This window comes from Gadus macrocephalus, chromosome 2 (genome assembly GCF_031168955.1).
Source record: "Gadus macrocephalus chromosome 2, ASM3116895v1".
In the NCBI taxonomy this organism is placed as follows: Eukaryota; Metazoa; Chordata; class Actinopteri; order Gadiformes; family Gadidae; genus Gadus; species Gadus macrocephalus.
Window position 1 is genome coordinate 5,921,961 of NC_082383.1, and position 26,739 is coordinate 5,948,699.

Genomic DNA, 26,739 nt, shown 5'->3' on the forward strand with positions numbered 1-26,739 from the left:
GCCCGGACTGGTGCGTGTTTCCATAGTAACAGGGCTCCGCTGACCCCTTGTGGACAGAGGAGAGACCTGCATGCCCCGCACGCACGCTGCGCTGTGCCTGCCTGCCCTGACACCCCTCTGCCTTTGGGAACAGTCGCTGAGATTGCCATCCCTTAAAGCGTCTCATTCTGTCTCATACCCTTCCCTTGGACCTTCTCCACTAATACTAACATTATCTGACGTGTATCAAGGCGTCTCTATCAGCCCGATATGACGCAATTGCATAGATTGGCGCATCTGTTTATTATTAACCGCAGCAAATGAAGGGTCATCAAAGGTTTTATGATCCAGATAAAGTGATCCATGTCCTGACGGTGAGGACCTTTCTCACCTCATAGTATATAACAAGCCATTTACTATTTACAATGTGTCCAGAAGAGAATATACCCCGAATACAGATGCTGGCCTCTATGTGTTTGCAGAATATTGGTTACTTTCAATTCTGGCTCTTCTGTTAAGTTTGTCCGTCCGTCACACACACACACACACACACACACACACACACGCACACACGCACACACAGACAGACAGACAGACAGACAGACAGACAGACAGACACAGACGGACCACTTCCTTTAATTATCGCTCACCTCACTTAACTAACTGTTGACTGGATGCATGCAGACATGCCGGCGTGCCTGAGCCGTCCGTGCTACAGAGTTGTGCCGTGTTGCCTTTCAGCTCAACTCCTACCCCCGACTTCGGGAGGAGACGGAGAGGATCGTCACCACGTTCGTCAGGGAGAGAGAGGGCAAGACCAAGGATCAGGTGGGTTCTGATTTAATGAGCGGCTATTGGAAGAAGAGGTTCCTGCTATCTGTTTATCCTCACTGGCTGCTCCCAGCGCCACAAGCCTCGGTGTGATGCAGTTAGTTGTGTGGCCCTGTGACTTTACTTTCTAATTGGAAATGCTATTTCAGTTTTCCTTTCATGGCCAATTAGTGCGTTATCGTTTATTAATGTCTGCCTCTAATCCAAGGTTCTGCTTCTGATCGACATTGAGCTGTCTTACATCAACACCAACCATGAAGACTTCATAGGCTTTGCTAAGTATGTCTTCCTCTGTTGCACTCTCCCATACATACACATACAAATACACACACAAACTCATTAATTCCACAGACACGCATGCACCACAGTCTTTCAACCCGAATGGCCATTCCCATCTGGGTTGTGACCTTTTATTAAATTTGACACATATACACCCCGCCCTTTCAACCATTCCGACCAAATATGTCTTCCCAGCCTGCCTTGCAGCCTCATTTACGATCCTGGTCTCGGTATAAGCATCGTCATAGTAATCCTAATCATCGTCATAGTAATCCTAATCATAACCCTAACCCCCATAATATCCCCACCGCTAACTCGCATTTGCGTTTGTACAACTCCGGGGCAGTGATCAGTGGAATGAACTCGTAGGTTTTCTGAAGAAGCTCAGAGCGGCTACTGCTGCTCCTGGGACAGAAGAGAAGAGTAGCTGACCGTGAAGTGAAGAGTTGCTAACAGTGAAGAGTCACTCAGTCTAATAAGGAAGCGTCTCCTCTTAGAAAGTACTGCTGGCCACACTTTGGAGGATGGATACAGAATAGAGCATCGTGACAAATAGAGGATTGTATCCCGGGATGTGTTGGACTCTGCCTTAGTGTGTGTGTGTGTGTGTGTGTGTGTGTGTCGGTGTGTAGTGGGGAGGACGGCCTGCAAAGCTCGATACAAACACCAACTGGACGCTGGTGCCTTAACGACCTCCAGGCAGGCGCGCATGATCGCTAAGCGGCCACTAGACAATGCCAAACTTATCCTCTTGGCGGATGGCGAGGAGTTGGAGGCGTGGCCATCATCCTCGTCGTCGTCGTCGCCGTGGTTACCCATGACCGGCGCCATGCAACAGCTGCTGCCGCGGTCTGCCGCCGAGCCAACCCAGAGTGCGTGTAGAGCCGTCACTCGCTCCAGCGGCGCCCTCGGGCGACGGGTTAACCTCCCTAGAGTTGCAATTAAAACGGGAGCGGTGATGCCATCGAAACACGGAAAACAAAAGCAAACCTGCGTATCTTTGCTTGCACGTTTGTGTGTGCCTGTGTTTGGGGTTTCTCCTGAAAGCATCCGCATGCCCAGTTGGATTTGGCGTATTGATGTTTTGTCAGCGGGTCAGCCGGGGGATGTTAACCCCTTCTCCACGTCACGTCAACTTTCAGTCTTGACTTCAGCAGGCTGGATGACGGCAGCATCCCTGGGTGCGCCGGCAACAGGTGGGCTGTCACATGGCACGCAGGGGGCTGTGTGTAGTGTACGCGTGTCACTCTCCCCCACCCCCCAACGCCCCATTCCCCCCCCCCCCCCCCCCCCCCCCCCCACATCACCACCACCACCACCACCAATGTCCCTACTTCAACACCCAATTATCACAGTTTGTTTCTGTGTGGTTGTCATTGCTGTATATTTTTGTGTTTTATTTTTTTGTGTGTTGTGATTTGCTATAAATAATTCGATTTTCCTTTTTGTTGTGCAAATGATAATCTGTCGGTGATGTATTTCATCCAGTGCCCAGCAGAGGAACACAGCCACCAACAAGAAAAGGGCCATTCCCAACCAGGTACGCGTCATTCTGCATTTGCCACAGCCACCCTTAAAAACGCCCATAGCCCTGCCGTTCTCACCAAACCTGAATCCTCCCCACCGAACACTGATCGTCAGTGTGTTAATCCCTTTTTAAAATGCCCATAGTCCTGCCGTTCTCACCAAACCTAACCCCCCCCCCCCCCCCCCCCCACTGAATACTGATCATCAGTCTTGTTAATCCCTTTTGTGAACCCCAGCATTGATCCAGTCCATTGTTACCTCTGTTCCCTCAACCAGTTCATTCGAAATAACTCCTAGCTAAGGTCGTCCCTGTTTAGACATGCTAACCATGCCCAGCCTCATACCCTTGTCCCAATACTGAGATGGCTGAAGGAAGTGGGCTCCTTTCCTTAAGTATTACCAAGACGTGCAATGATTTTTTTCTTTAGTATGAAGGACATTTAACGATGGAAGGTGTGTGTGTGTGTGTGCTTCTCCAGTGTTCTGACTTTCAGTTTCATTGAAGGGGGGTGTGTTGCGTTATTGAGCCCACACTCAGCATCCCTGCTTTGCCACGCGTGATCATGCACGTCCCCCCCCCGTCCCTCACGTCCCCCCGTCCGCTTCATCGCTAACCTGCTTGTCGCAATATTCACCCGCTGGCCCGACGCGCCGCGGCAAACAAAACCCAATACGGCTGTTTGTGTTTTTGTTTTGCCGTTGTTAACCGACTGATATGGATTTTGTTTGGGTTCTGTTAATCGGAATGCCGATTTGCATGGACGTTGCTACTCTGAGCCGAGCATTGAGTATGAAATAACCGAATTGTGGAATCCTAGAAATAATTCTAATTGCATGTCACTCTCTTGCTCTCTCTCCTCTCTCCCGTCTGTCTCTCTCTATCTCTCCAATCTGTCTGTCTCTCTCTGTCTCTCTCTCTGTCTCTGTCCCTCACCTACTGTCTCCTCTGTATTTGCCTCTCTTCCTTCTCTCTCTTTCTCCCTTCATGTCTCATCCCCTGTCTTCTTTCATCTCCCTCCTTTTTTCTTGTTCTACGGGTCTTTCCTTTTTTGTGGATCCCCCCCCCCCCACCCACCCAAACCCGCCATTCCTGCCACCCCACCCCCACCCCCTCCCCACCTACACACCCCCTCCCTCCTCCCTCACTCTCTCCTCCCATCTCTGTATGATTCCTTTCTTCCTATCTCCTCTGCCTGTGATTCGTTTCTTCCCACCCTTGTTTTGAACCCCCTCCCCCCACCTCACGCACCCTACTCCCTGTCACTGCAGGGACAGGAAGTCCTGGTAAGTACACCCCCCCCCCCCCCCCACCCCATCGTGCCCCTCCGCACAGATTCAAGCCACGCCTTGCCAGAGGACAGCAGGAGTTAGACCCACGCAGGAGAACTGAGCACCCCAGAAAAACAAAACAAAACAACAACAATAAACGACCAGGTCGCCTAGACTAGCTGCTACCTTCGGTCCATGACGGCTAACTCCCCAATAGCATGTGCGACGATGCTACACCCCCCCCCCCCGCCCTGGGAAGGTCTGAGCCTGCTCTGTACTCACGCAAGGTTCCTTCCTCCTCCTGTGCAGCTTCGCGGACTGGGAAAGGGCTCCGAGGAGAAGGTAGAGTCTTTGGACTCCTCATTTTAAAACTGGGATCGACACCTAGCAATCCTCGCAAACAGCCGCCGGTAATTGGCAGCTGTTAGCCCGGCCATAGCACGACAAAAAGGGTTATTTTTTGTAATTCTTTGCATTATTTTCAACGAGACAGTAATTGTCTTCGTCTGAACGTCCAACACTGCTACTAACTCCCTACTGCTACTTCCGGAACCAAAGGCACAGTTTTTAATTTGCTATCTGAATGTCTTAATGTGTACAATTTCTGCATGTTCCGGAAAACCTGCTCAGTATTCATGTGCCAGTGCCGTGGACTTGCATCAGTTCTCTTGTGTATGGGTTCAAAGCACTGCTGCCTCAGGCATGGCCGCCGAATACAGTTTGCCTTGTGGAAAATCATCCCAAAGCTCCGACTCTGCTGGGACGAAAAAACATGAGGGTCTTGGCCTCTTATAAATCCCAATTATTAATGTTTTCTGATTTGATTATTTTTTTATTTCTTCGATCTTGAATACTTCAGGGTTAATTGTTGATCTCTCTGCGTTAACACATCAAAACTAGGGGCCTCATTTTAGCTTTCGTTCATCAGGTAAAAGTAGGCGACCTTTGGCAGCCTAAGTATCTTCAAATTCAATGGGATGAGTGGTTTTGGTTGTTAACAAACTGACAAGTCTTATCATCAGACTTTCACAGCTATTTTTGAGTGATAAGGTAACAGTGAAAAAAACAGCTTTTTCACACGTCACAATGTGATTTATAGACATTGACTCTAAAGTAGCTGTTTTTAGTAAACCTGGTTTCAAACACTAAATGAGGCCCCATTCATGGTGGAGGGAGACAATAAAATTAAGCAACAATTGGCACAAATGTCAATATAGTTTCAGCCCCAAATTTTAAAGAATAATTGTATTTAGTACAATATAATTAACCAGATTTTCTGATGAAGCACATTTTCTTTTCCAAATTTCACTTTACATTCTCTAATTGAACCCATGAAATATATCACTGAGCATGTGCTCTAGCATTACATAACTGCATTGCTTAAGAAGCCGCAGTCCATCTTCCCATTATTTACATACCATAGTTTTAGCTCTTAGAAACAAAGCTTAACAACACCACTGCCATTTCAGTAACTCTTTGACCGGGCCCATTCGACATTCTTCACATTAACAAATGACTTAAAAAAAAAAAAAAAAAAACCTGGGCTTTTGGAAATGTTTTTCTCCCCTTTGCCGAGAGCTTTGAGGCATTTCCCCGCCAAGGCAACAGCTCATTTACTCCTCCTCTCCCTTGTTTATGTTGGCAACCTTTTAACCACTGAATCCTCCCCCCCCCCCCCACCCCCTCCTCTCCTCCCCTATAACTCAGTCCGTTCCTCTGTCTGATGGAGAGGGAATCGTGGAGGGTTGATAAAAAAATAATAAAAAAAAGAAACAAAGAATGTGTAGCTCTTAGGCTCTACAGCAAGAGAGCATACTTTCCAGTTAGTGCTTTTAGCCGCTGATCAGCCGCGGTCTACATGACAAAATGGAGGGGGGGGGGGGGGGGATCATGGCGAGGAGAGGCACACTCTCCTCCAACCCACCCAGGGAGAGTGCCTCTCCACCCGGCCTCTCAGCCTGGGCTCGCCCCTTCCCTCTCCTCCCGTTCTCTCCACTCGAACCCCGTTCCCTCTCGGCCTTCCGTCAGGCTCCTGCTCCATCTGGGATCCGCGATCACCCTACCTCTGTGTTACTTACCACTTTCAGCCGTCCTCTGTCCTCGCCTCCCCTCCCCTCTCCTCTCATCATGGTTATTATCATCATTTCCCTTTTGTGTTCAGCCAAGGTTTTTTCGACCGCCGTGCGCAGACACCTCCATGTGTGTCTGAACCCGTTAACCCCTCTCCCATCACCTGTCTCTGTTTACTGGCAGGGGACAGCCTGGTCTCTTACTAACTCTGCTAACCTGGCTGTTTATACTAGCTGTTTACAGCCTAGTCTTTGACTAATTCTGCTAACCGGACTGTTTATACTACCTGTGCACAGCCTAGTCTTTTACTAACTCTGCTAACCGGACTGTTTATACTACCTGTGCACAGCCTAGTCTTTTACTAACTCTGCTAACCAGACTGTTTATACTACCTGTGCACAGCCTAGTCGTGTACTAACTGCTAACCTTACAGTTTTTACTGTCAGTGACAGTGTACACCCTTGTCTTTTACCAAATTCACTAACCTGGCTGTTTATAGTGTGAATGTCAACCCTTGTCTTTTACCAACCTCCCCAACCTGACTGTTTATACTACCTGTGCACAGCCTAGTCTTTTACCAACTTCACTAACCTGACTGTTTAAACGGTGACTGTAAAGCTTAGTCTCTTATCAACCCTCCCTCACCTGACTGTTTATAATGTGAATGTACAGCCGAGTCTTTTACCAACTTCACTAACCTGACTGTTCAAACGGTCCCTGTAAAGCCGAGTCTCTTATCAACCCTCCTAGCCTGTCTGTTTATACTGGCAGTGTTACTAATCACACTGACCCTAACATACCTCCGTCGACCTTTGCTCTTTGGACCCCACTGAAGGAGGGTCTGGGCTCACTCACTCTGCTCATTACAGGAATAGGAACTAACTACCTAAACCAATTTCCCCTATTTAACATCCTAAACCCGTTTCCCCTGCTAGAGTATTCTCCGATACGCATATTTTCCACATGTATGCATTTTATTTTTAGAATTGAAATCATTCCCCTCCCCCCATTGAAGATAGTCTAGTCCATTGTCAAGTTGAATATGTTTAGGTTTTGGTTTGGTTAGATATGTACAGGCCCATAGATTGAGTAGAAATATGTATTAGCATTGAAACGGCAGAAGTCATCCACCAAAGACGCGGTAAGTCAAGCGGGTACAGTTTTTATTAGCATTGCAGGAAAGAAGTCAGTCAAATCCTCTCCCCTCCCTCCCTGCCTGCCTGAACATCCACTAGCCCCGTTTAAGCCCACACGGGCTCCTGTCTGATTCTCTTTTACTCAACCCCGCTACATCTTCTGCAACTATGCCGCCCTCCTCTCTCCCCCCCCCCCCCCCCCCCCCCCCCACCACCTCGCCCCCCCCACCCCCCCATGTCTCCCCGTACAGGTGATCCGCAAGGGCTGGCTCACCCTCAACATCAGCATCATGAAGGGAGGCTCCAAGGAGTACTGGTTCGTGCTGACCGCAGAGTCCCTCTCCTGGTACAAAGACGAGGAGGTAAGGGGGGGGGGGGGGCGGGGGTGTTGCTGACACACCGTTTTGCGGCGCCAACTCCTGGAACTCCTACAATGAGATAATAAACAAACCTGCGCATCCACATTTTCGGCGGTTTGCGGATAATGGCGAATGTTGCCGATATTCCGCGTTGACGTCGTCCAGCCATTTCCTCGGCAGGAGGCGCTGGGGTGTCTGGTGTGGGGGGGCTTGTTTCGGCGTGCTGGCGGGGGCCGGAGCGAGGACCGGGCCGACGGGAGCGTGTCTGTCCCAGCCCAGCCTAACCAATGTGCAGACTACTGTTCAGACGCAGCCTGATGAACAGGTAGTCTGAACACTGGGCAGGCTGGGGGGGTGAGAGTGGGAGGCGGGGGGGGGGGGGGGGTCGAGGGTTGAGTGCCAGCCGCTGGGGGGGGGGGGGGGGGGATGGGCTGGCGGGCTCGGCGGAGCCGCAGGTCACTACCCTAGGGACAGGAGGACAGAGAGCACATGGAGAGCAAACACTGGTCTGATTAAACAACGGCGCACGCACACGCTGAGCATGCATGCGCTCATAAGGCAGCGGGCAAACGCTTCGTTTCAGGGACGTAATGTTTTAAGAAAGTGTGCAGGAAAATCGTTTTACGTCTCGATCTTCTGTTGCGTTCAGATATGTCCGAACAAACTTTGAATCGGTCACGGAAGATTTGATTCGGGTTGTTTGGCGCATGGCTTCTTTCTGCGTTCTCCTGAGCCTAAAATAACACCTTTTCCCCCCCAATTTCATTATTTGCGATTAAAAGGCAGATGTGTATTTTTCATTTGCTTTTTTTAACACGTGAAAGAAACGTCCATAAATATCCCCGAATCAAGTTGATGTACTTACCCCGAAATCGTGCCAAAAGACGCCTTTTAATCTCTCCCGTAGCACCTCCGCCATATCCTCTCTCTCGGCTAAAATAAAGAAATTAGCGAATTCGCTACATACCGCCGCACACAACTATCCCCGATCCAGAGCCGTCGGCCTGCATGCAAACTGCATTCTTTTGTTCTAATATGGCTAATTTCAGAATAAGAGCGCGAGAGGGAGTGAGGGAGGGAGAGAGAGGGAGAGCACAGGCGAGGAGGAGGACGGTGTAGGCATACTGACGTGGCAGGCGGGCTGAAATGTTCCAGCCGGGATCTGACTTTGGAATTTGCAGGAAATCGTACTGGGTTACGGGGGGGTTACGTGTGTGTGTGTGTGTGTGTGTGTGTAGTTGTGTTTCTGTGTCCAAGAGTGTGTGGGCTTGTTGACGATTGCCTGAGGTTGACCGAAATGGGTCTCCTTGACCATGTGCCATTCGGATCATGCATGTTTTTTTTTCATTTGTGCGTCAACTTTTGGAACGCACCTAAAAGCCATGAAAGAAAACGTGCACGTGTGCTTGTCCCCCTCTGTTTGTAATTAGGGGTGCGTGTGCGTGCGTGCGTGCGTGCGCATGTGGTAGGTTGGGGGAAGGGTGCTTTTGCAGATCTGAAAATGATGTAACTGCTGGTCCAGCGCTGTGTGTGTGTGTGTGTGTGTGTGTGTGTGTGTGTGTGTGTGTGTGTGTGTGTGTGTGTGTGTGTGTGTGTGTGTGTGTGTGTGTGTGTGTGTGTGTGTGTGTGTGTGTGTGTGTGTGTGTGTGTGTGTGTGTGTGTGTGGACCTTAAAATGCTTCCAGATGTCCTCAGTGAAAGCTGGCACCCCCACCACCCACCCGCCGTCATGCAACTCCTCCTCTCTTCCCCGTCGACTCTTCTTCCAGACAGAGGAAACGCATTCCTCTACGTCTGCTCATTAGCCCAGCGATCTGTCCCTGCACTTAACATTAAACAATACAGGCTCAATTAGATTTGAGGTAACCACATTAAAAACCACTGTATAAGCTACATGCTTGAAGCTAGTCATGGGTATGGTTCAGATACAATTGAGATTACCATGTTAAGAATGAGTGTATCGGCTCCATGCTGGAGGCTAGCAATCGGGATCGTGTGTATATAGCCAGTCGTGGAGGTACACATGCCGTTCTCTTTATGCTTGTTTACATTGGTAACCAATGTATTAGTTGTTTACCAAGGTAGGGTTTAACGCTCTGGTTGAAAAGAGCAGCATAGCGCACATTAATAAACACCTTCTCTACTCCAAAAACATATTTGTATTCTAGACGCGCTCCAGTGATTGGGTAATTACTGCTGGCCTATCTAACTCTGTCTCCTCTCTTCTAATCATCTGATGGTTGAATATGATCTGAAAGTTGTTTGAGTGCTCTTTCGGCGCTTCGTTGAGTTTTAGTTGGTGTTCAGATACTGAAACAAAAGTGTTAGTACTATCTGATCTCCAGGAGCACAACGCAGATAATTCAAGCACAAGGGCGGGATTACAAGTGTTCATTCAGTAGGAGTTGAACAGAAGTATATAAAACCATATGAATATTTATAGTCTTTGCATGTTTCCAGGCTATTGCCGCTGGAGATGATTTTACCGTGCGTGTTGGGGTAGGCAACCGTTCCCAGTTCAGCCGATGAGTAATGCATTCCTCTGGAACTTTTCATGGAAAGGGAATATGGTCAACAGAGAAATCAACGCTATGCGCTTCCTTTCAATTCTCAACTCTCGGGTCTGTTGTTTAAAAACAAGAAACGATGTGCAATTTACGCCATGGCCACTCTGAAGCCGTAAAGCCCCAGAAAACGGTCGATCATACAAAGTATCTCCATTTCAACCCATTTGTTTTCTGTCTGGTCTTCGCCTTTTGTGTGTAAAGTCAATGTGTGGTGTGGTCGCTTTGTAGGAGAAAGAAAAGAAATACATGCTCCCCTTGGACAACCTGAAGCTCCGAGACGTGGAGAAAGGCTTCATGTCCGCCAAACACGTCTTCGCCATCTTCAACACAGAGAGCAGGTCAGAGGTTCCCTGAGGTTTTAAGAGCCCTTTTTCTTTTACAAGAAAATGATTTCCATTCATGTCGGATGACTCAGTCGGGTGATTCACCCCTCGCTTTGTGTAACCATAAACATGCCTTTTTATTGGCATGTGTTTTGTGTGTGTGTGTGTGTGCGTGTGAGTGTTGTGTTTGGAGTGCAATCGGGTTCATCTCAATGGGAGACCACTCACGGCGTCTGTATGTGTTTACTCAGGAACGTGTATAAGGACTTGCGGCAGATCGAGCTGGCCTGTGATTCCCAGGAAGACGTGGACAGCTGGAAAGCCTCCTTCCTCCGAGCGGGAGTTTATCCTGAGAAGGACCAGGTGACCATTCGCCCAATCCCGGGGCCTGTCCTCTTACTCATTAGAATCGTAAATCTAATGATCTGGCAAACCAACAAGATTGATGTCCAGAGGAAAACTCCCTTTCTTTTTTTTCTTTCTTTTTTGTGTGTGTCTGCTGCCCCCTACAGGTGGATAACGAGGATTCGGCCCCTGCGGACACGTTCTCTATGGACCCCCAGCTGGAGCGACAGGTGGAGACCATCCGCAACCTGGTGGACTCATACATCGGCATCATCAACAAGTCCATCCGGGACCTGATGCCGAAGACCATCATGCATATCATGATCAATAGTGTGAGTGCATTGACTGGTGCACATTGACTGGTGCACATTGACTGGTGCACATTGACCGGTGCACATTGACCGGTGCATGGCAGGTGGTGCATTGAGTAGAAAAAAGGCTCTTGCTATCTTTTCTTTATCAATAACTGGATAGCTGTTGAAATGGTACCAAAGAATCCCAAAAGTCAACCTAGGATTCGCCAATGCTGTTAATTTATGATAATGCTATTTTATAATAATTAAACATTTATGATGCACTTTTCATGGTACCCAAAGTGCTTTACAAACAAATTAACTCTCCCCATCCCCTTGCCCCCCCCCCCCCCCCTCGAACAGAGAGAATAGACTAGTCTACTATTCTGATGAGCATCCCACTGAAAGGCAATTGAAGCAAAGCCCTAAGGAGTCTTTGTCTTTCTTTCTTTCTTTCTTTCTTTCTTTCTTTCTTTCTTTCTTTCTTTCTTTCTTTCTTTCTTTCTTTCTTTCTTTCTTTCTTTCTTTCTTTCTTCTGTCTGTTCCTCCTCCTCTGTCTGTTTCTCCAGGCCAAGGACTTCATCCACTCTGAGCTGCTGGCGTACCTCTACTCGGCCGGGAACCAGAGCAGCCTCATGGAGGAGTCTGCGGACCAGGCCCAGCGGCGGGACGAGATGCTGCGCATGTACCAGGCCCTGAAGGAGGCGCTCAACATCATCGGGGACATCAGCACCACCACCATCTCCACCCCCGTGCCCCCGCCCGTCAACGACGGTGGGCGGGTGGGCGAGTCCAGGTGAGTGGAGCATAAGTCGGTCTCTGAACAGACCTCGTCCTATGAATCGCTCGGAAGGGATGCGCGCGTACTGCACGGGAGATATCGGAGTCTATTCTATGGTTAATGGACTGCATTTATATATAGCGCTTTTATCCAAAGCGCCATTCACCCGTTCATGCACACACCGACGGCGAAGTCAACCATGCAAGGCGACAGCCAGCTCGTCGGGAGCACATGGGGTCAGGGGCCTTGCTCAGGGACACATCTCAGCTAGGAGGAGCCGGGGATCGAACTAGCAACCTTGCGGTTACCGGCCATCCCTCGCTACCTCCTGAGCTACTGCCGCCCATTCTGAATGACTAATCTCATTGCACCATTTTGGTTACATGCACGACACACTGCGTGTGGTGTGATCCACTGATTCCCCCCCCCCCTCCCCCATCTGTTATGGTTTCCATAATCATGGCGTCTCTCCCTCAGCTCCAACCACAGGGCCGTCGCCGCGCCGTCTGGCCCCGTCCGCCCGCCCACCGTCAGGGGCGCCACGCCGGGACCCCCCCTCAACCCCTCCCCGGCCTTCGGGGTCCCGCTCAACCCCTCTCCTGCGTTCGGGGCGCCCCCCATCCCCTCCCGGCCGGGCCCGCCCATGAACGCCTTCGGCTCTGGCCCGGACCCCTTCAGCGCCCCGCCGCAGATCCCCTCCAGGCCGGCCCGCGTGCCCCCTGGTGTGCCCAGGTAAGACCCCCCCCCCCCCCCCCCATCCCTCCGAGCTGCCCCTTCCACCTACTGTCCCATCGCCGCCGCCACCTCGGCCCCTTCCTCACAGCAGGGCGTGGTCGGAGAACCGGAAGGGGAGATCCCTCTGTGGTTGGTATCACGTTTTTGTTTTGCTGATTCCGTCTCCGGGCTTCACCTCTGTCCTACAAACCCTCAACACTGAAGGGCCGATTCTGGCTCCGCGTCGACGCAGCGCAAGGGGGGCTTACGGGCCCATTACGTCCTCGCGGACCCTCGGCGCGTCCACCGCAAGGGGGCCCCGACGTGCGCCTCCCAACACATGTTAACCTCGCGTCGGGGCGACGCAGCAGCGAGGCCGGTGATTGGTCCGCTGACTTAAGACCCCACGCAGAACCCAAACAGGCTCACGACTGCGTCGCAGCGATGAGCGTGCGGGGGGGGGTCATTGCGTTGCGTCGACGTGGGGCCACGACCCGCCCATAACACATGGTCCAGCCCCCCCCGGATCGCCCCGTCTGGCTTTCACCCCTCCCACACCTCCCCTACTCTGAGAGCATGCTCTTCTCGACCGCTCTCCTCCTCCCTCTCTGTTAACCCCGCCCTTGCCTCTCGTCTCCCCCGGGGCGGGGGGGTCATTGTGGTCGTGGGTTTCTGTGTGAGAATGCTTCAACCCCTGTTCTCTGGTCTTCTCTACCCCTTGCAGCCGAAGACCCCCCGGTGCTCCTTCTCATCGGCCCACCATTATCCGCCCCGCCGAACCCTCCCTGTTAGACTAGTCCTGTCGCCAGGCAACCCGTGTGTCAGTGTTCAGCGTGTGTGCGTGCGTGTGTGAGTGTGTGTGTGTACATGCATGCTAGGCCCGAGAGAGGGGGGAGGGCAGAGTGATGTGGTTTCCCTGATATCTGTGCAGTTGTATGCATCGTCCATAACTTGGTCAAAACCTAGTCTATCCCAATGCAATGTTAATAAGCTGCTAACGTTGTCGCTGTTAACCCTCCGTCGCCACCACTAGGTGGCAGCATAACCTTTCTATCGAGCTGCTCAGGCTGTTGGCTTGGCTGCTGTGCTATTGAAACGCATGGCGTTGTAAAATAATTATAATAATGACTAAAGTGACACGCATGTTTCTTCTTAGAGGGACCTTAACAGCAGCTTATTAATGAACTTGTTTATGGCATAGGCTGGATTTCCTCTCCCCCCCTCCTCTGAACCTTTGAAGACCCTGAGACCCAACTCTAGACCTCTGTGATTTAAACAGGCTGATCCTCTCGTTAATGTCTTTTTTTTTTTTTTTGGATTTTCGTTTTTTCGAACTGATGGGAAGAAAATATTAGGTTATTATCATTGTTATTATGGTGTTGATGTTGATCACGTGTTTTCCTTGTGATATTTTATTGCCCCCTCTCCCCCCTTTTTTTTTTGCCCCCCAGTAAAATTGCTTTAAGAATCAATTAATAATAACAGGACGAGAGAAGAGGAGTTGAGTATGGCGGAGGCTTGAGGCCAATAGCAGCCTGGGTGATGGGCTAACGTTTGACACTTTAGCCACACACACACAGAAACACACACACACACACGCACGCGCGCGCTCCGTGTGTAACTTTGATCCACTGATGTCGTCTCCGTTGACCACTTTAATCCAAGCACTTGACCGTTCAGCCTTACAAACTGCAGCCAGGCTCAGACCTCTTACCGTAATACTATGCATTTAGCAAAGGCAGTAGATTGGGGAGGAGAACAGGGAACTCCAAGCCTGGAGCATGAATCCCACCATGAGTCTGGTGGGAGCCCTTTGGCCCTTATTCGGTGGACCTGATTTGTCCCTCGTTTAATGTCCCCCGAGGAACGTAGGGCCGTTTCTCTGCTCGTGGGGCCCGTGTAGAGGGGCGGGATGTCGCGTTTGGGCAGCGTCTAAGACACAGAGCCCAGCCGTTTCTTCGTGGGCTTTCTGTCGCACTAGCACTGCAGATTCCAGTGACATCCATAACATGTTGTAGATAATCTGCCTGTGTGGAAGCACCAAGTACCCCCCCCCCCAACCCTGCAGCCCTTCTCCCGAACACACACGCGTGCTGTGGATATGAATGCAAACGCCCCCGCCTTTTATACAGACGAACGTCGTACTAACGGAAGCACTAACAGACTTTTTAATGTAGTGAAGGTAGATTTGGGTCATCTTGCCGTCGCGTTATTTATAACCTGGAATTGTATCGTTTTCCTCTGTCGTGTTGATTGAATCTCCATATAACTTTTGTTTTTGCTCAAATCCCCCTCCCCCTCCCCGTTCCCCTCCTCATCCCCAACCTCCCCTGCGTGTAAACAACGCGGCTCATTTCAAGGGGAGGGGGGTGTATCACAGGGTGGGACGAACCTGCTGTATTATGGGATGGTAGACAGGGTTGCGCAGTGTCCTCCACAGTGGGGATTCTCTTTTTTTTGATTTGATATGTGGGGGTATTTTGATGGTCCTAATTATTTTTCCATCGCTGGTTTACTAACCGAGGGGGTGACCAGTCAGGGTGTTGCTTTGACCCTTGGGCTACTTTTACTGTTTCCTGTGTGTTTTGATTGGACCAGTCACTGTAGGGGTTGGCGTGGTGGTGGAGGAGTTTGGGGGGGTTTGGCGGAGTGAATCCACATCCTGTCTGGTGCGTCTTGTCTGGCAAAAAGATGCTACCTCTGTCTTGGTTCTTCCCCAAGAGGAAAGCACCCAGTGTATATAAATGTATATTAAATCCAATCTGGCAACGTGACAAAACAAAAGAGGAAACGACCACATACGCACACCTCTCGCATTAATATCGGCCCAGCATTCAGACGGGATGAGTATTCTCCGACCACTTCCTGCTAGTGAGTCAGTTGATGGAGTGAGGTACAGTTCTCACCGCAGGACTTCAACAAACGGGAGGGTTCCAGTAATCTCCCCGGTCCCTCCCACCTTCTCCCCCCACCCTCTCTGTGTCTGGTGAAGGGTTCAAAAATGAAAAATCAACCATACACTTATCTTTTATTTTATACTCTTTTTGTTTTGCAAATCCTTGTCAAGTGCCTGTAGCAATTAATGGATTTGAATAAACAAATTGAACCACTTTTGGAATGAAATCAATAAAGAGGTGACGTGTACAATAAAGGGTGCGTCTCTGGTGGTTGGTGTCTCCTTGTGTCCTAGAGTGAGCTCCTGTGGCCTTCCTTGTCCTATCTCCTCTGACCTTTCCTCTACCTCTCCAGTCTCTCTCCACACTGTCCTTCTAGCCACTAAATGCTGGACACTAAATGGACTTTAAGACCGAATAGCACAGGCCTCAGGTTTCTCAAGAGTACTTCATGGTGCCATTTTAGGCCTTCCTTTTCGTGCCTTTCTACTTTTAAAACAAATGTGGAAAACAAAGTAACATTGCATTTGTAAATGATGTTCAACAATTACTGTTGCAGTGCAATTTTAATCAGGATGTGGTCATCTTTATTCTTTCCATTGTCAACGGGGAAGAGGATCCCCTCTTCCTCAACGGGGAAGAGGATCCCCTCTTCCCCGTTGACAATGGAAAGACTGGGAAGGGGAATGTTTAACTAAAGCGTTTTCTCTGCGGCGGTGTGTGGGATGGGCGTTTCCTCTCCTGAGCCCCACAGGGAATGGAGTCTGGAGTGTTGAATGTGAAGCTGCTCATGAGAAGAGAGATTGATTAAACATTGGTCGGTTGTCCCTGAACAGGCGCCCCGCTCCCCGAAGAAACCAGTGGTGATTCCTGCCCGACATGACGCCATTTTGCAATCCACGACAAGACATCCGAAGAAATGACGTTAACCTCAATTTCCCACCAAAGAGCGATGCCATGCAGTTCTTCCCCGGGTCTCCGTTAAGGATGCTATTGCACACAGGTTAGGCCTATAAGGCTGATCTGGAAAACATACAATACAATGTTTTCCATATATTTAAACCGATGCCTTTGCAGTTACCGTCAAGCGCGGTTGTCACTTTCTGACCACTCATTTGTAATCACATTGTTGTACAGGCCTGCTGTTTATTACGGAAATGCATGCATTTTAAATAAGGCAGAATCAAATGCTTTGGATTTAAAAGTAAAAAAGGTTGTTTTTTTTTGTTTTCGAAAATTGAAAACGAGAAAGTAAACCTAGGGTAGATTTCCTTTTTTTTTTAATATCCTGCGCCAAAATTTTTTGATTAGTTTGTATATAAAACATGATTGCTTTTCAATTATTTAAATAATAATATTTGGCCATTTCAATATAAAGGTATGGGCCTCCGATAAATGGTGAACAGGGTTGTTGAGGAAGTAAGCTATGTGATGTAGAAATATAAGAATTTGCTATAAAATTATGTCAAAATGTGTGCCTGTACAACTTTCAGAAGTTTCATTATGTAAAACGTTTTTCCATCCAAGCTATGATCCTGAAAGGGTAACTGATGGTATAAATCTGACTTGTTGTGGGCAACCTGCTTGGAACTCCACCAGAGAGAGAGGACAGCTGTGTACAAATTAGATCAATAGTTAGACATTTCTGTAAATACCTACATCTTGTTTGTGGCAGTTTTGTTACGTGCCTTCAACCACTTAGACTTTTTAGTCCTACTCGGGTAAACAAAGGTTTTTATTTTGAGTCATTTTGGTAGCCTATTATAAAATGAGAATGAACATCTTAAATTATATTAAAGCAAAAACAAATTTGTTCTTAAAATGCATCTTAAATATTTAAATAATGGTCGGTTTGAAGATCCGATAAACAAATGCCCATATTCACAGTGTTACGTTTCTGAATGGTGAGTGTGAGGCGGATATATCGCACCTCGCCCTACAGGCCTCCTACTCGTGTCTACACTAGCGGTGCAGAGCTTTTCAGAGAATCACACCTCTGAGATCAGGAGAGAAATAGGCCTGTGACTATATTGACGTTACACACACCTCGGCCAGAACCAATATCTAAGACAGCAATTAATCACTGACACAGACACAACTGAACAAAATACTATGACTACGTGAAGGTCCTTTTCTTGTCGTCGAAGAGCCTCCGCAGCGTGTAGATCTGCGTGGAGGCCACCGCCAGCATGACGAGCAGGTTGAGGCAGGACCAGAAGGACACTCTCCACAGGTTGTCCTCCAGCAGGTAGCGGTCCCGCGCCTCCATGGTCCTCAGAAGGTTCTGGAAGTGCCGGCTCCTCTCTAGACATCGGTGAACAAAGTCCATAGTCGACTGTCGCAGGTGGAGAAAGATAGAGCAGACGGGGACAGTAGTTCAGGTCGCATAGCAGAGGTGTCACGTCGTCGCCGCGACCTTTTCACAATAAAAGCGGTTTGGGTTCGGTCCGCACCACGTGCATGCTACGCGCTTAATACTGTGCTTGACTTATGTGGTTGCGTCAGAACCGGGAATTGCGTTGCAATAGACCTTACCCTGATGTCCTCCATCTTGTACTCAGCCAAACTGTCCGTGGCATCCACCTCCCCCCAGGCCTCGTCCTCTCTGCCGCGGTCTCCCTGGCTGTCAACGATCACCTCGAAGAACACCATTTTCTCCGACCGCGTGCTGAAGCTGTTGTCGAAACACAGCCGATAGTCGCCGTCCTGCGCGGATTCCACTCTGTTACAGGGGAGGGTGTGTAAACAATGTGTGATGCATGGACAACAGAAAAGCTTCAGAACATTTTCCGCATTGACAACATTCAGACAGTAAAGTAAATGTCGAAATGTGGTAAGTGCGTAATACTTTGACTGTTTCAGTGAGACTTAATAAGTAGTAAAATAATTACGGCAAATCATGTTCAAAGAGGTTAGGAAAACTACTCTATCAACCGCAAAACAGGGCCCCAAAAGGACCCTGCTTAGGGCCCCCAAGTGTACAGGGCCGGCCCTGATAATACGCTTTCCCCTCTGGACTTCCTTGCTGCCTTAAAGCCCTGGGTTATATTTTAATACTCAGATATAGGATCTCAATATTAGCAATAGGACTGATAGTAGTTTTTATCGCACCGTTTCCACAGTACATGTGTATTTGTTGTATTACGTGTGGATGCCTTCGGAGCTCCTGAAGTCTGCGACTATCCGGTGTCCACTGGGGGAGAGGAGGGTGAAGCCGACATCCAAACCGGCCCCGGCTATTACCTGGTGGTGACCAAAACAGCAGTAACATCACAAGAGGTATTGCACAAGTTGCACAAATTAAGCTACTCGGTACACATAACTTTCCCATGTATACTCAGTTGTCTCATACCAATTTTGTGCCACTCCTCTTGCTTAAACATGAATAAACATTATTTTCTTTTGTATTTAAGGGAATTTTGAGGTAGTAGCCAGAGAAAAATCTAACCGTTAACTTCAGGCCTCTCTCCAAAGCAACTCCCCCAACACACGCTGTTAGCTTGCTAACTTCAGCAATAGGTCTGCCTAGCATTGTGGAAGACTCCTGTGCCACGAGTCCACGGGCAGAGTGCGTGCAGGTATGGTAGACAGACAAGAAAGCCATCTAATAATACAATGCAAATGAATTGCATACCCCATCTTCGGAACGTGTAGAAAAGGTGATTCCAGTCTACACACTTATATCACTATGGAAACTAGTCTCTGGCAATATCCTATTTTTAGAAACAAACAGCACACTTCTAGAAATGATTGTCTCTCTGCAAAGTACAACAGCACAGCCCACTTCCTGTTGCAGTGACATCACTAGTGCTCCTGTCTGAGTGGGGCCTTCCGCTAGGGCCCCAGTGGAAGGCTCCGTAGAAACTGTGGTCAGCGGTCATATGCAGGTTCCACAATGGAATACTGGGGGCCTCATACCTCCTTGCAAAATGGACGTGGGGGCTGTAGTTATTCTTATGACAGAATAAAATTATTAACATGTGTTGCATTAGAGCTTTTGCTTTGCAGTGTACAGCATAAGAACGAGCAAGGGGTTGACATTTCTTTGGAGCACCTCATCATTTCCTAATCTTACAGCTCCGTGCTGAATCAACACTGTTCCCAAGTGGTGAGTTTCGGATGTTCTTGATGGTGCAACAGTAGTGAGTGCCCTATCTTTTAGTGAACAAAGTCCATGGTCTACCTAAGCCAGGGGCTGGCTTCTAGCTCTCAACTTCTTGTCAACGCAAAACAGTTCATCCCATTGAAAATGTGTGCATGAGTGTGTTTGTGTGTATAAGAGGGTGAGAGAGACAGTTACAGATGAAGAGAGAGATTGTTTACCTGGTATTCTACGTCCATTGTCCAATCCTTCAATGTGGTTTGATAAAAGCATTCTGTTCTGCCAGCCGGTAATATAAACGTGAATCCTGTGCCTCTCAATTGTCCCAGGGTCCAAGTCAAATCCACAAGCAATGCAAAATATACCAGCAAAAATACATTTACAGGGACTTTCACTCCTGTCCCAACTACACACATAGTTTACATGAAAGTAGAACTCACTCTATTTAGGACTGCAGCGCTGTATGAGCAACACTAAGTTGTGTCTGCTACTATACTAGTGGGCCTATCTACCTTTATGGCCACAACTTGACCAAAGTCCAACCAATACCGTTCTCGCTAGCCTGGAAGCTAACCACATGCAAAACCGGGCTAGAGAAGATCTTGATTAAATATCAATGCATGTTCAAGTGTTACCAGTGGGGAGTAGTCATGGTGGAAATGTTCCATGGGCACACACACGCACACGCACACACACACACACACACACACACACACACACACACACACACACACACACACACACACACACACACACACAACCTCTTGCAGGCAGACTCAGAATCTTGAGCCCATTTATTAGGGAACAGGTGTTATCGGGATTCCATCACTGCATTCCCAGAATCCTGCATTGTGAAAGTCTTCCCTTTTTTTTTTTAAATGTACAATGGCATTTTATTCTACATACAAAACAACCATAGTATTTTTCAGGAGTCCACGACCACCCTGCCCGTTTTGACACAAGATGCTAAGATAACAGAGGCTGTTGATAAAACTGAAGTACAATGGCGGAGGGTACTGGATCTGACATAGAAGATGGCACCATGCAAAAGTTCACCATTTCGAAAGAAATACAAACGAGGACTACCGTATTTTCCGCACTATAAAGCACACCGGATTATAAAGCGCACCTTTAATGAATGGCCTATTTTAGAACTGTTTTCATATATAGGGCGCACCGGATTATAAAGCGCATAGAATAGAAGATACTGCAGTCAAACGTTTGAATGGGGTTGCGTTATGCATCGACTAGACCGAGCTGTGCTAAGGGAATGTCAACAAAACAGTCAGATAAAGTCAAACTTTATTAAGCGTTCTGACAACTCCGGTCACTCCCATGGTAACGATGTTCAAACGTTAATGTGCATATTAACAATATCTGATCAATATCAATATCTCTTAACATTAAGATCACTTTTTCAGTTCATTCGCCGTCTACGAATCCCTCGAATTCTTGTGTGTCCGAATTGAACAGTTGGGCGAGTACGGCATCCAACATGCCCGGATCCCTCTCGTCATTATCCGAGTCAGTGTCGCTGCTGTTGCCTGGCAGTTCAGTGATTATTCCTGCCTTCGTGAAAGCTTGGACCACAGTTGAGACTGTTATATCAGCACAGGCATCCACGATCCATTGGCAGATAGTGGCGTAAGTCGCCTGGCGCTGTCTCCCCGTCTTGGTGACGTGTGTTCGCCTTCTTGGCCCCGTCCACACGAAGCCAATTTTTTGGGTGAAACCTACGGCCACACCAAACGCGTGTAACGTGCCTAACTTGACGCTTGATCATTGTGTGTCACAAAAATGGTTCAACGCGCCAACGCGCCTGTGGCTGCGCTGGATTTAGGAGTCCGAGGTAGGAAACCCAAACGCCGCCGTGTTTGGGTGCATGATAGAGTTTAGATCGGGTTAGATTAAATAATCTCGGATATAAATAACAATAATCGGGTTAAATAACTTCACATGGTGTGTCTGGTGTGTTTCCAGCATTCGTAGTGTTGATCAGCAGATAGTCCGCCAAGACGTTGAGGTTGCTTAGCAACCAGAGACGCTGTCCATGCAAGTGAATGGAGCGTTCCCTCTTCGTCATAACTATCAAACCAAACATCCTTCACATTCAACGAGCGAACATTATGAAAGTAAAATGCACATTTCTCGCTAAAAATGTTTACATAAACGCATTTAATGGCGTAACTATGTTACTATTTCCACCCAGAATAAAGATGTCGGCCGTATGCTTCTGTGCAAGCGTCACTACTCTCTGCCAGTGACGTCGGGTCAAGCTCCACGCTGATTTGTTCCATTAGTAGATGGAACAAGGAGGTGTCCGATAGGCGGAGATGATCAGCGGGAGTGGCCGCCAGCGAAGCTGTGCATCGTGGTGCATGGTGGGAGTTGTTGTCTTCAATCCACAAGCGCCAAAAAGTCACTTTCTGCCTTTTCTCGGTCAAGACGGCACCAAATTATAATTTTATTTTATTATTCGACTACACATAGGACCCAATTTCAATACATATTCATGCCTCCACCGGTGAAATGCTCCTTTAAATCCTCGTCCTCGTTTTGAACGTCTCACTCATGGCAGTCAGTGTGTTCTTTCTGATTAGCTCTTAATTGAGATCACCTGTCACGCACCCCTTTATTATAGGTGAACACAAGGGTTTGGTTTACTTTTCGCATCGGCCTGTGTCAATCGAGGTTCAGTTTAGTGAGGGTTGAAAGTTTTCGATCTAGATTGCAGATCACTATTGTCACTTTATACAAACTGTAAGTATGCGTTGTTGCGTGTTTTTTTGTGGGCATTTGACTGAACAGCCCAGACAAATATTGCTACCAACATGGCACTTCGAAACAGACCACCGCAGTGAGTAAAAGTTATTTTCCTTTATTAATTGTTGATGTTTTTGGGCTGTCTCCTCGGACACAAGCCATCAGTATCCCTGCTCTTTGCACCTTGACATGCATGTCGCTGCTGTTTGTTAACCTAGCTTTGCTGATTTGTATCTTGTGATGCGTGTGTTTTCTTAACAGGTGTTAGCTGACTGACAAGATCTATGGGGGGGCCCCCTTTGGGCCCCCCCATACCAACTTAGTCTTCAAAGGAATCTAGTGCCATGGGACTCCAGTGTCTTCAAATCATCCTCGGAATACATGTGTATGAATGGTCCACCGAAGGGTTCTGGAAGCCACCACGGTCCACGCAGTAATCTGCTGCGTGGGCCGTAGTGGCTTCCAGAGCCATCTTTCGGTCTTGGGTTTCTGAAGAAGCCTGCTTTACGTAGCATTGGAGTACAAATATTGTGCAAAATGCTCATGTAATTGCACTAGCACTCGTAACCTGTAGATTAGCTTAGTTTAACGTCTTTCCGTGCTGTCTGTCAAATGTGTGGCTTACTTTAAGTCCACAAGGCCCTCTGGTAAACCACGTTGGACCACCCCTGGACAAGGTGATTAGTCACTGGGTGTGTGCTAAAGTTTTGTTCCATTTTTCACTAGTTGGTTAAGGTTTGGTAGAATTGTTTGGATGCTAGCGACGTGATGGCGTATGTACAAGAGCCTACCGTGGCCAGGCCACAGTTGCGACGGCCACGGCCAGATGGCCTAGTGTGAGTGCAACCTTGATTGCATTTGTATACTGTTTACCATTGGATGTTTATGCAATTTGGCTTAATTCATCCGCAGTAAAGCTGCATTTGACTATTCCAGGGTCGTTTTGTACAGGCTTTCAATTGACCATGTTGACTAGTTTGTGGGAAGTTTCTTTTTTTTTTACCTTTGCTTACAATCCAACGGTTGTGACCACTTATGCAACTGGGCTGTGAACCTTGCAATTCTAGTTGCATATTTGTACACGCAAGCTTATCCATTTCTATCGCCATCACTAACACTAGCTTCAGCATTTCCTTGTAGGCCATTAGCTGACTTGTGTATTGGAGCGATGATTTGGGTATTTTAAGATGCTTGAAAACCTAAAATAAAGCAAAATGCGTGTCTGGTGTGCAAGAGCCAATTTGTTGGCTTGCAGTAGTCGAGGAGTTGCCGTAGGTCGTAAGCCATCTGGAGGTTGTGGCAACAGATTTGATGGCATGACTACAGGGTGACAAAGACAATTATTCCCTGCCTATCAAAAGAGACTTCTAAAACATATCTGCTAGAACAGTTCCTATACTTTTTGTATAATTTGGTCATGCTGCAAATTTACTTTTTGTAGTTGCTCCATATTTAGTTCTTTGACAGCCTCACCCGCTAGAAAAGTCTATTCAAATCGGCTAAATATAATGAACTAAATTAATAGCCATGAAATGTTGTCACTCATACTAATGGCAAATACCCTCTTTCAGTTGGTGGTTCAACACTGATGTCTCTCTAGGCTTGAGGGAGAGCTCACAAGTAAATTACACGAATGTCCTGGAGCAATTGGGAATACACTTTTATTTAGTCTACCTGACCAGGGACATCTTTGAACTATAGGTCACCTAACCCAAACTTTTCACTCTTGTTAGGTTGTCCTTTTCTCTTGTTTTAACCCGAAAGGGCTGAAATATCAACATTTCAGGTATTCTGTTTGGATAATGTGCAAAACTTGTGGCTTCACTAATAAAAAAAATTAACAAATGTATTTTTCTTAATGTGGTTAAACTGTTTAAAGATTTGTATGCAAAATATTTCTGCTCAATTTGTGGTCAATGAAACTCTGAAATTTTTTAATTTGATAAAACATAACTATGGGTTAGAGGTATTAGCTTTGGGCATCTTTTGATATTTTTAGAATCTAGCTCCATTGCCGTTAGAAATGGTGTCTCCCAGTACTGCAAAGTGCTTCCACAAGTTTAAAAAAGAATGGGCAGAAAAGGAACTGCCAACTAAATCTATTTAACATGGGTAGAAAGTTTCCATGGAAGCTCTTGGCTGATGGTTCCCAACACAGCTCCACTGTTAGCCTGTGACCTTGTGTTTAACTTTTTTTCGACTTTTGGTGACTTTCACAAAAGAGAAATGAACTGGTTAATACAATAAACAAGACATTTCATGGTACCATTTTGAACTGTTTGTGGATATTGCATTAAATCCATATGCTTGAAACTTTTCAATAATGCATATCAACGAAACAATGGAATGAAATAAATAGTTCAAGCAATTTGTGGGACTTGGCTGCTTTTACATTATTCATTTTGGGGGGTTATTTCAGTCTCTCCAACCTGCAGGTCGTGCGAAGAATCATGTGAATGGGAATATTCTATAAATGTCTTGATATCATCTTTCGTCTCAACACTTCTGCTGCAGCCGCTGTTGAAGCGTATGAGTCCTTTGAGACCCCCTTTGATAAAAGGGGTTCTCAAATGTTGACCCTCAGACATCTATTGCATCACTTCCTTTAGGGCTTCGGCCTCCTAATTGATCATTATAGTATAATTGAATGCCCTCTTTCATATATATGATACCTCCACCACTGGGACATGGCAACAATTCTCCAAATCCATATGGGGGGGATGCTTGTGGACAGTAGGGGTGTATACTCGACATAAATAGGAAGCAAACATCTCACAAATGAGTAATGACATCTCACAAATATTTATTTAATAAATTGTTTCAATTTATAATAATCCAAAATCCAATGGCAAAACCCGTTGGCTTTTTGTCGAGGGAATCCAGGGCGACGCTCACTTCCGGGTTGGCCAACATACGTCATCCCTCCACCACTCTACTGTAAAAACACATGTTCAAGTTGAATGAGAATAATAATAATAATTCTGCCATAGTATTTATTTAAGGGGGGGGGGGGGTGATACAAGTATTTTGGCCATTTGTAGTGTTGATCAGCAGAGAAATAATTTGTCCGCAAAGACGGTGACGTCGCTTAGCAACGGTAGACGCTGGGGTAGACAAGTCACCGGACTACTACCCATGCAAGTGAACGGAGCGTTCCACGGCATTGAGAAGACCCGTGTAATAAAGGCCTATAATATTTCTGTTTATGGCATAGATTTCTCCTCAGATTAGGCCAATAAACCAATGGTAAAATAAAAATAAAAACGCTCGATCAAAGTCCCGGCCCGAGTATAGTGGTGGGAAATATCGGCCCGCGTCGGGCTCGGGCTCGGGCAGAGAATCTAAACACTGACTGAAACTACTTAGCAGGTGTCTGTAGGGCTATATCAGGAGTTAATGCACGCACTGCAGCCAATCAGAATCAGAGTATTCCCCCAGACCGTGGTCTAAACAATATTATTCACGAGTTATAAACAACCCCTACACATCAATATTAATGATAACCCTGTGGAAATTGCCATAAGTGAGAGACACAATTTCGCACGCTGAGCACACAGTTGTGTGACTCGTTTATTTAGTAAGAGAGAAACCGGAAATCAAAACGTGCTGAAGGTAAACAAATCCCGCATGGGCTCTGACGTCATGAGACGCTCGTAATCCTTAAAAGGGACATCGATCCCTGAACCACCAAATAATAATAATAATACATTTAATTTAGAGGCGCCTTTCAAGACACCCAAGGTCACCTTACAGAGCATATAGTCATCATTCAAAACTATGTAAAACAGACTAGGAATAAAAGGAAAACAGAGGTTAAACATGAAGAATAATAATAATTAATAACACTCAAAGACGCCTAAAGTGAAGGGGGGGACCTCACTAACCACCACCAAGACAGTAAACGACATGCCTAACACAATTGAAAGAACAACACATAACAAAATACTGTGGGTGAATTATGTTACACTCACTACAACCCATTAAATAGGCTACGGTATGATTTCTAGATGTCATGGCAACGTCCGCTCGCGACACTGGACTTGCGATCGAGGCATCGACGCGGACATAGCCACATAGCCAAAAACAAGAGAATAGATGGCTAGATAAAATAAACATCAAGACATGCAATTCTAAAAAGAACAGATGAAGCAGCTACCCTTTTTTCCTTCGCGGTTTGCCTACAGAGCAGCGCACCTGCATTTAATATAGGCCTATCCGTGTATTGTCACAATTTCTCAGTATCAAAGGTGAAAGTAGAAACGGGTGGCCAAAAGCTGTCATATTGTTAGTTATCACAGACAATTTTAAGTAGAAACGGGTGGCCAAAAGCTGTCATTTGTTAGTTATCACAGACAATTTTCAACAATGAATGATCTGTACGGAGCACCATAAGGGACATTAGGGAGAACGCTCCCGGACAGAACCTTAGTTTGGAAGTCATGCTAATGGCGCATTTCCACTGCAGGGTGCGGAACGGATCGGATCGCAAAGGTGCGGGTCGGATCGCG

The 26,739-nt window shown here is 47.3% G+C and overlaps 2 protein-coding genes and 1 long non-coding RNA gene across 15 annotated transcripts in view; 1 reads left to right on the plus strand and 2 right to left on the minus strand.

Annotated features, from left to right (window-relative positions):
• dnm2a (dynamin 2a) overlaps positions 1 to 17,175 on the plus strand; it is a 30,555-nt gene extending 13,380 nt beyond the window's left edge. For 2 of the 13 annotated variants that reach the window (XM_060036564.1, XM_060036572.1), the window contains exons 11-23: positions 721 to 807; positions 1,019 to 1,089; positions 2,232 to 2,285; positions 2,578 to 2,629; positions 3,886 to 3,900; positions 4,195 to 4,227; positions 7,343 to 7,453; positions 10,245 to 10,354; positions 10,591 to 10,702; positions 10,852 to 11,016; positions 11,547 to 11,773; positions 12,236 to 12,490; positions 13,197 to 15,639. In XM_060036564.1, coding sequence (XP_059892547.1) covers positions 721 to 807; positions 1,019 to 1,089; positions 2,232 to 2,285; positions 2,578 to 2,629; positions 3,886 to 3,900; positions 4,195 to 4,227; positions 7,343 to 7,453; positions 10,245 to 10,354; positions 10,591 to 10,702; positions 10,852 to 11,016; positions 11,547 to 11,773; positions 12,236 to 12,490; positions 13,197 to 13,269 — 1,365 coding nt within the window. In that variant the 3' untranslated portion in view covers positions 13,270 to 15,639. Of the gene's footprint in view, positions 1 to 720; positions 808 to 1,018; positions 1,090 to 2,231; positions 2,286 to 2,577; positions 2,630 to 3,885; positions 3,901 to 4,194; positions 4,228 to 7,342; positions 7,454 to 10,244; positions 10,355 to 10,590; positions 10,703 to 10,851; positions 11,017 to 11,546; positions 11,774 to 12,235; positions 12,491 to 13,196; positions 15,640 to 16,202; positions 16,571 to 16,614 lie in introns of those variants that run through there. The other 11 variants (XM_060036618.1, XM_060036610.1, XM_060036638.1 and 8 more) reach the window with 8 other exon arrangements.
• On the minus strand, positions 4,277 to 9,264 carry LOC132446405 (uncharacterized). The gene is made up of 2 exons (XR_009522831.1): positions 8,316 to 9,264; positions 4,277 to 7,914 (listed from the first exon to the last, which is right to left on the minus strand). It is a non-coding gene; the product is annotated as an uncharacterized LOC132446405 (long non-coding RNA).
• LOC132446395 (transmembrane emp24 domain-containing protein 1-like) lies at positions 17,168 to 20,004 on the minus strand. The gene is made up of 4 exons (XM_060036661.1): positions 19,690 to 20,004; positions 18,512 to 18,609; positions 17,902 to 18,088; positions 17,168 to 17,701 (listed from the first exon to the last, which is right to left on the minus strand). The coding sequence occupies exons 1-4, from the start codon at positions 19,882 to 19,884 to the stop codon at positions 17,483 to 17,485; spliced, it is 699 nt and encodes a 232-aa protein (XP_059892644.1). The 5' UTR covers positions 19,885 to 20,004; the 3' UTR covers positions 17,168 to 17,482.
• Positions 20,005 to 26,739: the final 6,735 nt, after the last annotated feature.

What these genes read in the sequence shown, in the direction of transcription:
- LOC132446395 (XM_060036661.1), bottom strand. Translation starts at nt 19,884, where the DNA reads ATGTGTGTAGTTGGGACAGGAGTGAAAGTCCCTGTAAATGTATTTTTG. An exon ending in CAATGGACGTAGAATACCAG is followed by an intron (nt 18,610 to 19,689) that starts GTAAACAATCTC and finishes GGTCACCACCAG; the next exon opens with GTAATAGCCGGGGCCGGTTT. An exon ending in AGCTCCGAAGGCATCCACAC is followed by an intron (nt 18,089 to 18,511) that starts GTAATACAACAA and finishes CCCCTGTAACAG; the next exon opens with AGTGGAATCCGCGCAGGACG.